Source organism: Vidua chalybeata, chromosome 3 (assembly GCF_026979565.1).
Source record: "Vidua chalybeata isolate OUT-0048 chromosome 3, bVidCha1 merged haplotype, whole genome shotgun sequence".
In the NCBI taxonomy this organism is placed as follows: domain Eukaryota; kingdom Metazoa; phylum Chordata; class Aves; order Passeriformes; family Viduidae; genus Vidua; species Vidua chalybeata.
In genome coordinates, this window is record NC_071532.1 from 82493845 (window position 1) to 82503711 (window position 9867).

Genomic DNA, 9867 nt, shown 5'->3' on the forward strand with positions numbered 1-9867 from the left:
CCCTCTGCACGTATTAAACTTTCCAACGAAAGGAGTTTTAAAATTCTCAATGTAGGAGGCCGGGGGGACGGTTCACGGATGTCCCAACGCGCCCCCTGAAGGCGCAGGGAGGCGGCCGGCAACCACAGAATCCTGTGGCAGCGAGTTCCCCGCCGGGGCTGTGTGGCGTGGGCAATCAAACGCTCCCGGTGTGCCTCAGCCGCTGCCGGCCCTGCGTGTTCTGAGAGGTCACCGCTCCTCCTTCCCGGCGCTGGGGTCTCAGCCCGGGCTCCCGGGCCCCGGCCCCGCCGCGCTGCCCCGGCCCGGCGGGAGGCGCTGTGGGCTCTGCGGCGGCGCTCCGGGCCGCTCCCTCTATGATGTGTCCGCCGTGGGCGGGGGAGCCGCTTCCCCTTCCGCTGCCCTTGTTGCCGGCGGGAGGTGACAGGACCAACAGCCGCGATGTGGCGGAACGTGCAGGTGAGGCCCGGGGAGAGCTGCTCGCTGCCTCGGCGGTGTGTGGGGCTCGCTCAGCGTGCCCGCCCGGCTGCGGGGCTCGGCCGTGGCGGCCTCTGTCCCTGCCGGGCGCTGCGGAGCGACCTGCGGGGGTCGGGGCAAGGTCCATGTAGTGCTGAGCTTCAGGGACTCGAGAGGATAAGGTTGAGTCGCGGGGCTCGGGTACGCTTAGCTCGTCTCTAAGGAGATATATTTTATAGAGTGTTTATTTGAGGTGGGTAAGGACAGGAGATGCCTGGTCCCGTTCCTTGCAACTAGCATCACCTGTATGTTTGCTCGCCCCGTGGCTGCGTTTTCAGCGGTGGTAATTGTGTGGGGACGATGTGTTGTTGTCCGTGTTGCTTGAAGGAGGCCGAGGCCGCTGGCAGCTTAGAGCTACCGCGCTTTAAGCCTTGACATTTTAGCAAAGGCAGATTAAAGAATTGTATATAGGTAATTGATTTTGGTAGGCTACCCTGTATGATCAGGCTGCGGAAACAGATTCCAGCTCAGGACACAGCAAGGTGATTTAAGCTGTGTGGTGGGATGAAGGTTCCTCCTTAGCACTGTGAAGGTTGTCTCCTGTGCTCGTGGCTCCTAGGTGAACTGCAGCAGTGACAGGAGTTCCTTGTCCTCACAAACACGTTTGTCAAAAATATGATTGTCCCTTTTGCTAGTCAGACACAGAAAATGGTGCCTAAAACTGAGGTCTAAGGGGCAGAGGCTGAGATTTCCCCTGAAAGGAAACCTGAAAGTTATGCTGCACATCCATAAATCCGTTGTCTCTTACTGAAAGTTGTTTTCCTGAGTTTCTCCTTTCCAGGTGTCTAGTTAAGCAGTCCTTTACATAGTTTGCTGGAAAATGTACTGAATTCAAAACTAGCATGTTTTGGTTAAGTTTTGTGTGTTTGTTTTTAAAAGCTTTTCTTTTTTTGCTATCCCACTTCTGTCTTGCTTTTCAAATAAGCAATTTCTACCCAGTGTGGGCAGAGCTGTAAAATGTCACTGTTATTAAAATACTGTTTATCTTTTATTTCAGGCTCTTCGCCAGATTTCCCAGAGAACCATAAGCACTGCTTCACGCAGGCAGCTTGAAAATAGAGTTTCTGAGAATCAGAAGCTATTTCAGGTAATGAATGAGTTGAATAATGTTAGTAGATTAACAAGGTTCTAGTAGGTCATAACTGCATGGTCTTTTTCTAAAGAAGCCTGGTCAGGCTCCCCTTTACACCTGAAGAGAGCTCTCAAAGTCAGTTGTATGACTAGAGCTTTTGCAATTAGCAGTTATTTTCTGCAGAGGTTGAGTGTTTTTACACGCCTTCTTGACTTGCTGACTCTTTAGGGGTTTTTTTACCCCATGAAATGGTTTGTACTGGAGTTTCTCGTAAGTATTAGGCATGGTACAAAGCTAAAGTACTCTGAAATTAGTTGGTATGGGGGAGTATGTCCAATGAACAAATAGAGAAAAAGAGTGAAAAGACAGAAATACAGTGAATAGGTAAACCTGAAATCTTACATCTCTTTCTATAGCTCCTAGATGAGACCCATAATTTTTAATTAGGATGTGGTATTACCATATTTCTCAATTATGAAAACTGTAAAGGTTTCATAATGATTACATAATTAAATCACAAGGATTAAAATTATTGGATTGATTCCCTGAAAATTATTGAATCTTTAAAAATAATTTCTGAATTACTCTGTTCCTGATTGATAGGGCCACTGAGTGAAGTAGTAAAAGCAGAGAACACTCAAGAGAGTAATCCCAGCTGTGAGCCACAACCTGGAGCTGTAGCTTCATACTGAGGATAAACTGGTCTTCAGCTCAGTGAAAGGGACCAAGTATATTAGAAGCCCCACTTAAATAGTTTTAGTTTTTTATTCTTTTCCTTTCCCCTGAAAGAGAAAGCCAGTCTTGTTGAGACACTTGAGTAAGGAGCACAGTGTTCATTGTGAGCCAAGGGGAAGGAAATGGGAGGGTGATGTTGGTGAAGGGAGGGGGTCAGAGGTTCAGTTTCTGCTGGCAGAGATCTATAGGCATATCTCTTCCTCCTTTCATGCCTTTCTTGTGGGGCAGCAGGTTAGGCTGGGGTAAGGTGCAGGTCACCAGCACTGGAGGCTGGCTTGAAATCCAGAGCAGTGTCATCTTGCTGACAGGGGTAAAGATCATGTGGATCTGGTGCTTCAGAGTTTTACTTAGGGTGGAGCAAAACAATTTCCTGTATGCCACCAAGTGACAATACAGACTCCTCCCCCTTTTGCTCCCTGTAGCAGGGATTGACTATACTGGAGATAGATGGGTGGTTTCTAGGGGTGGTAATCACATCCTGTGCACCTGAGGGTCTGGCTAGTGTCAGAAGTGTTCAGGCATCTGCCACTCACTGCTTCAGATACGAACTGTGCACATGATTTATTTTACTCCCTCAGTGAGTCACCACCTGATAGCAGAGCAAAAGCTCTCAGGACAGAGTGGGATCTAAATAAGGTTCAGGGTCTTTTGGGAGTCAGAAAGATAATGTGGGGTAGTAGTTCTTCTGCTGAAGAAGGGTAGTCATAGTTATAGTAACACAATATTGCAAGAATTGCATATAAATAATGAATTTTTGTCACTTTTTTCCATTAGGAGGATAATGGCCTCCCAGTGCATCTTAAAGGTGGGGCAAAAGATTCTCTGTTGTATAGAAGCACTGCGGGCCTGACAGTGATTGGTAAGCTAATACTGAAATACTTATGCTTTGGTACAATTTCCAATGTGCTAATATGAAAATATTTTTTCTTTGGTACAATCTCCAACAGGGATGGTGTTTTCTCTGTAAAATAATTATGTGATATCTTCAGTCTCTTCTTTAGAACATGCAAATTTTATGTAGAGAGGACAAAAACACATTTGGACTTACTTTGTATTCATTTGTGCTTTTCCCAGGTTTAGATTTTCATATGGCTTTTTCCCAGACTAAGTGCCATGGTCTGAATACTCCTTCAGGTTTCATGTATGGTGTTAGAGAAAAACAGAACTACTTCATCTATTCTGCAAAGGAGTAAAATGTAATTACAGCACATACATGAACCAGTTTTCACACTAGCCTGACTCTTCTTAGTGTTAGGTGATACTCAGTATACTGAATTTTCATGTGCTGTGGAAACTAGCAGAATTATAACCAAGGTTCATAATACTGTATATATGTAATCTTTATGTTGTTTGTTACCTAATTTTGCAATAGCCTCTAACTTTAATGTGTTGATCAAATGGATTTTCAGTTCAGTTACTTTAAGAATGAGTAACTGTTACTTCATGATTGTGTAGGTTCCACAGACATGCCTCTCACCACTTTTTTTTTTCCCTGTCTCTTTATTTTTGTGCAGCCTGTGGAGATATATTTAAGGTTTTTTTTTTTTCTCTAAAATATTAATCACCAAAAAAAATTTGAGACATGGCTGTGGAAATGTATTTTGTTTGAATTGCAGTTGCTTATTGTCAGTATTTCTTCTGGAACAAACTGGAAAGCTGACTTCAGAGGAATTCTGTGTGCTATTCTGAAAATATCTTTTCTGTCTCTTAATTCAGGAACAATGTATACTGTTTATTATCTGCTTGTCTCTTCAATGCCCAAGAAGCCGAACTGATTCCATTTGAGGATGCCTCAGCAACTAACATCTCTGTGTCCAGTTCCCATGTGACTGTGGTGGCAGCTTATTATAAGCAGCTGGCTTAATGATTGGAATCATATGTTAATTGTAACATGTAAACTGCAATCAATAAAGCAGTTTTTACGTGGTGTAGTGGGTGTCTGGACTGTATCATCTGTTTATGTGTGTGAGCATTTTTGGTCGTAGGGTTGCCAAGCTGGTGAAGAGGTTGCTCTAAACTAAGGTTGCTGGCAGAGGAAAGCCACAGTCCATCCCATTCCTCATCTCAGTTTGATGCCAGTGTCAGCCATAGATGCCCAGAGCCGGGGAAGGGATTGCAGGTCAGCAGGAGCACCTGCTGAGCCACACAAAGGACTCACAGACACTCCAGCCAGGAAGTCTGTCTCATCAGGGACACAAGAGTGGCTCTGTGGGAATGCACACATCACAGGGAATGAACAGGAGGAGTTAGAGACGTGCTTATATGTGCAAGGCTGTGATCTCAGCGACATCACAGAGAAGCGATGGGATGGAAGGACCAGCAGGGAAGATGAGGTGCTACCCTCCATGTCAGTGACCAGCCAGGGTGCATGGAACTCTGCCTAGGGATGGATGAGGAGTTCACGGGGAGCTTATGGGTCAGGATTAAAGGGAAGACAGGGACAGGTGACATTGTAGAGGGGGTCTGTTGCTGGCCGCCTGACCAGGAGGACTGAGTGGATGAGTCTATGGACAGACAGGAGCAGCCTCATATTCACCAGCCCTGAGCCTCATGGGTGACTTTACCCCATTCTCTGTTGGAGGGACAGCACAGCAGGGCATAAGCATCACTTGTAAGGTACTGTTATGGCCCTTAATAGCTTAATTATTGCAATTACTGGGGAAAGTCATAATGGAAACATTGTAGCTGTGCATCTCTAGTTCAGTTTTATGTTCCTAACAGATCTGTGCCTTTTTAACTTTCCTGTCAAATTGCTACTTGTGGGTTATTATGACCAAAGTCTGGTGTTGACTCTGTAACAAATATGGGGCTTCTAAAAAACCCCAAACAATTTCATCAAAGTAATCCTTTTGTTTCTCTTCTCAGGGAAACACTGGAATTTTCAAAATGTGAAAACAAGCTCAAACATCTGGCCTCCCACTACAGTGCTATTTTAAGCCTCTTGTGGATTAAGTTTGTTTCCAATTTTTTGTTGCTATCCTGGAGAATGAGAATATACTTGTTAAACTTGAGGCAAACTGGAAGAGAAGGATGAGTATACTCGGGACTCTCTCTAGTAGAACCAAAAATCTTAAAAAAAAGTGAATGGGGGAATACTCCTCAATGGTAGCTTCTCTGCACAGGTAGTTTTGGCCAACTGCACGACTAAATGAATAAGAAATACCTGGTTGGATTTGTTGGAAGAAGGTTTGGGAAGTGGGGATGAACACTGATGCCTACAAAGAAGAGAAACCCCATGGCACAGTAAACTATACTATACAGAATCTGAAACAATCTGTCTGAAATGTGCAATGCTGGTTAGGCTTCTGCTGCCATCACATGCTAGGGTTACCCTCAAGATGTGAACCAAGTGATGGGCATCTGGAAGGCAGCATAAAGAAAGATCAACGCGTTTCAAAAGTTCACATCTTTTCCTGCCTGCAGGGATTATGAAGAATTTTGAAAGGATTGTTCAAATAGTCCAAATTATAAAACACCTGTGATGAGCTAGGTAGTAAATTTGTGTGTACATGTTTGTGTGTGCAACCAAAGCAGAATGTGCAGCTGTTCGTGTTTTTGCACTGAGCTGTCTCAGAGTCAATGTCCCCGGGATCCGCAGCAGGCTGTGAGCTGTGGGGCCGGCGGCAGCCCTGGTGGGAGGGCATGGGGGGTAAAATGCAAGCTAGGAAAAAGTTTCATCCTACAGAGCAATCACTGTTTATAGTCAGAGACTCGAAATGTTATTTAAATGCATATCAAATGGCAACAACTTGTTCTGTGAGAGTTGGGCGCAGTATCCCCGGGATACGTCCCTGGAGCTGGAACAGGCGGGAGAGTGGGCGGCATTGCCAAGGCCGCGCTGTGCGGCTGCCGGGCGCTCACGGGGAGGCGTCCGCGATCTGCGGCAGCCAGCGCTCCGGGAGCTCTGCTGCTGCAGGGGCAGGAGGAAACCCAACAAAACCCACGGTCAGTTGCTCAGCACCATTCTATGGGACTGCATTCCAACACGAGCAGGGAAATTCCCATCTGCTGTGCAGTCTATGCATGTATTTCATTGCAGGCTCAACCCCATCACAAATTTTGAGAGGTAAACTGCGTGCCTGTATTGACTGTATATTGTCTCTCTCTAGGAAAATACAAAAAAAGAGCTATGAATCTTCTCTATTGCTAAAATATCTGAAGATCTTAACTTCAATCTCCCTGTGGGCATTATATGAGTAGCAGAAAATAAAATAAGCAATATCCATTACTCCTTGCTAATGTGAAAAAAGTTGTAACTATAAAGGAATTAAATGGTCACTGATATGAAGGCATGGGCTTCTAGCCGTTAAGACCCTCAGTTTAGAAGTATGCCAGCTTTGTCAAAATGAAAAAACAAATTCTTCATGCCACTGTAAGAGAAATTAATATTCAAGTAATAATCGGATGAAACAGAAAATTAAATCCTCAGTACTGCAATTGCAAGTTCCACAATCCTTTCTGAGACTCCAGATGTACAGACCATGTTTTACTTTCTCCATTTGGAAGGTAGCTCAGAATATCAACTCTTAGAATGGTGCCCTGGGCTACATTTACTTGGCTGCTGAATACACGTATGCATCCAATTAGCCTGACACATACAAAAATTTCCCCAGTAAAAGTCTGAGTACTAATAATACCACAATAACACCGCATTGACTTCCTAGAAGACACAGTGAAAAAGTTCAGAAACTCTCTGAAATAAAAAGAAAACCCCAGGGAGATCTCTAAGTATAGGATCTTCATTGTACTTATTTTTAAAATTTTTTTTCCAGGTCCCAAAGTAAAAATATCATGTTTCTAATGTTGCTCACCTTAGATATCACTGCTCTGAACTATGAGAAACCATGATGAATTTTTTTTTTTTTTTTTGCATTTTTCATACTGTGCTGTCACTCCTTACTCTCCCAATCTTTCTCAGTTCTTTTCAATATCACAGCTGGAGATTTACCTTCACAGTTGCTAGGGTGATTCAGACTTTCAGAGGCAAAATCAATCTGATTGACCTGACTTGACCCTAAATAAGATATTTAGGGGATGAGTAAGTCAGAACTAATGTATCTTTTCATGTGCATGCTTGTGCGATTATTTTTTTAAAGAAGTTCCTTTTAGCAATAACACCACCTTCTCTAATCTAACTTGTCTGAGCCTTTCCACTTATTTTTTCAGTACTCAGTTAATTCTGCTGTTAAAATAATGGCTTGTCCAGAAACATCACCTGAGGAGAATCTCTTGGCTGGACTGTAGTTTTTCTGAATGTAAATATTCACAGAATCAGAGAATTAACTAGGCTGGAAAAGACTTTTGAGATCATCAAGTCCAGCCTATGTCCAAATCTTCAAACTCAGAGAGCAACACATATAATCTGTGATACATGTTTTGGTTTTGCCTCAGTATTTTTGAAGAGTTGTTATTATTCACAGGTTTTCCATTAGACTAACTGATCACAGCCTCCCCCAAAACACACCTAGAGCTAAAAGCACACTTGTACCTATTGCCTCAAAAATATGCATCCTTGTCAAAAGTGGTCATTGGCTGGGATTCCTGTTTATAAATGTGACAAGCCAAATTCATTCTCTGGGGGCCAGAGAGGTACTTGAAGGAAGGGTTATCCCACTGAGTCCCCAGTCAGGCAGTTCTGAGTTTAGATCCTCAGAGAAAACCAGTGTCTGTATACAGCTCACTAAGTTCTCCAAACCTTCACTCTCATTGCATATAGCCTGCTGAGCCCTAGAGAAAACTGCCAAAGAGATGAATTTGTCCTTTGTTTATGTGTTTCTTTGAGTTCCCAATCCACAAGTATGAACTTTCTAAAACATAAGGATCTTGTGCCTCTTCAGTCTGGTTTATCAGGTGTAATCTTTTCATCTTCCTTCTGCCTCCATGGTATTTCATTCTTTTATTATTATATTAACTCACTTTAGTATTTTCACTCATTAAAATATCTATCCCTTGCCTTGTTGGGTCTCTGCTCTCTGCAAGAAAAGGCAAGATTCTGTCTGGTGGGCATGGAAATAAGTTGGAAAATTATGATGAGGTAAGATTCAGTAATATCTAAGCTTTATGTACACAAGAACATGGAAGGAATTACAATAAAAAAGACCACAGGAGGCTTGGAGTTTTAAAATTTCCTAAGTTAAGCTTTCCTAAAAAGAATTGTTGCAAACTAAATATGAAATGAACAAGGTCACAGTATTGCTTTAAAAGCATATTTCAGCACAAGCACTCTCCTCTGTGAACTACATTTGACTGCTAATAGAGTTGTAAAATAAGAGAGAAATAGAGTGTCTTGTGATATGTCAATTTAATAAAATTGTATCATTTACCTTAGAGATATAGTGTGGAATAGCTCTCTTGAGGCTGCCTGTGAAGCTCACCTAGAGATACAGTTCCTTGTGATTTCACCAGGAGCAGCAGAATGTTTTCCTTGAAAGGAACACTAAGATGTTCAATGGAGATACTTAAAATGTACTAATTGAGTTAAACATTTTGTAGAGGTTTTCTCAGGCCCAAAGAGACATAGTCCAGTTTTAACAATATCTGAAAAAGCAGGAAAAAAATAAATACTTTTAGATAGCTGTCGTATTTTTCCATGAAAGTTTTCCATTTTAGCCAAGAAATCTGGGCTGTGCAGGATCTGAAGTACATGACCTGTCCAAAATGTTCTTTCTTACAGATTAGGATTCTTCTAAGAGTTTCTATGTAAATCTTATGGTATCATCCTCATCAATGGGACTATAACATGATTCATAGATATTTGGAAATGCTTTTGGGAATAAAAGAGAGAGAGGGAGATTCAGTGGTGTTACATTTTATTGCAGGGGTTGAGACAGTTTGCTCTGAATAACTGTGAGCAGCTTCTGTTCCTATAGGGTTCCAAGGAGAAGTTTGTGATTCTGTTAGGACCTTTAAGTTACTAACGTGTTTTTAATAATAATTGAGTTATATATGTTTATGTAATATAAAAATGGTTCTACATTGTTTCATCTCAGCATGAGCACTTACTCTGGATGACTAATGTTCTGGGTCCTGAAATTTATAATGGAAAGGCTGACACACACTCAATGTTATCTATCATAGCACTATGCAAAAGGGAATTATATAATTAAAACATTATAATGATCTCTATTGCTCAGTGGGCAGTTACAAGTCCCACGGGAGTCAGGCCAACTGTGTTATCAAGGTTTATTCAGTCATCTCTTAGGAGCAACAGGCACATTTTGCTAAATATAGTGTGGTGTGCTAATAAGTGCTCTGTGTGGAACATTGCACTGGGATCACTGTGCCACAGAGCTGGGGTGCAGTGCATGGGATGTTAGCCCACCTCCCTTTGGTTGAGATTTTCAGAAAAAAGTGCTTAAACTTAGACTGCTAAATCCATACTCTGACATTTACATAAATAGACTGATTTTTCAGAAAAGCAATACCAAGAAATTCTCTTCTATTAAAATAATAAAATAGAAAAATGTCTTATAACAATAAGGAAAGATGTTATTATTTCTGGAAATAGTGCTCAAATGTATGAGCAGATTTCTGGGGAAAGACAAGGA

General features: G+C 42.3%; 1 protein-coding gene across 1 annotated transcript; it reads left to right on the top strand.

Moving 5' to 3' along the window:
* Positions 1-347: 347 nt before the first annotated feature.
* LOC128784961 (cytochrome c oxidase subunit 7A2, mitochondrial) lies at positions 348-4251 on the top strand. The gene is made up of 4 exons (XM_053936929.1): positions 348-456; positions 1511-1600; positions 3095-3179; positions 4037-4251. Exons 1-4 carry the CDS (start codon positions 439-441, stop codon positions 4093-4095), a joined length of 252 nt encoding a protein of 83 aa, XP_053792904.1. The 5' UTR covers positions 348-438; the 3' UTR covers positions 4096-4251.
* Positions 4252-9867: the final 5616 nt, after the last annotated feature.

What these genes read in the sequence shown, in the direction of transcription:
- LOC128784961 (XM_053936929.1), top strand. An exon ending in AGAATCAGAAGCTATTTCAG is followed by an intron (nt 1,601 to 3,094) that starts GTAATGAATGAG and finishes TTTTTCCATTAG; the next exon opens with GAGGATAATGGCCTCCCAGT. An exon ending in TGCGGGCCTGACAGTGATTG is followed by an intron (nt 3,180 to 4,036) that starts GTAAGCTAATAC and finishes CTCTTAATTCAG; the next exon opens with GAACAATGTATACTGTTTAT.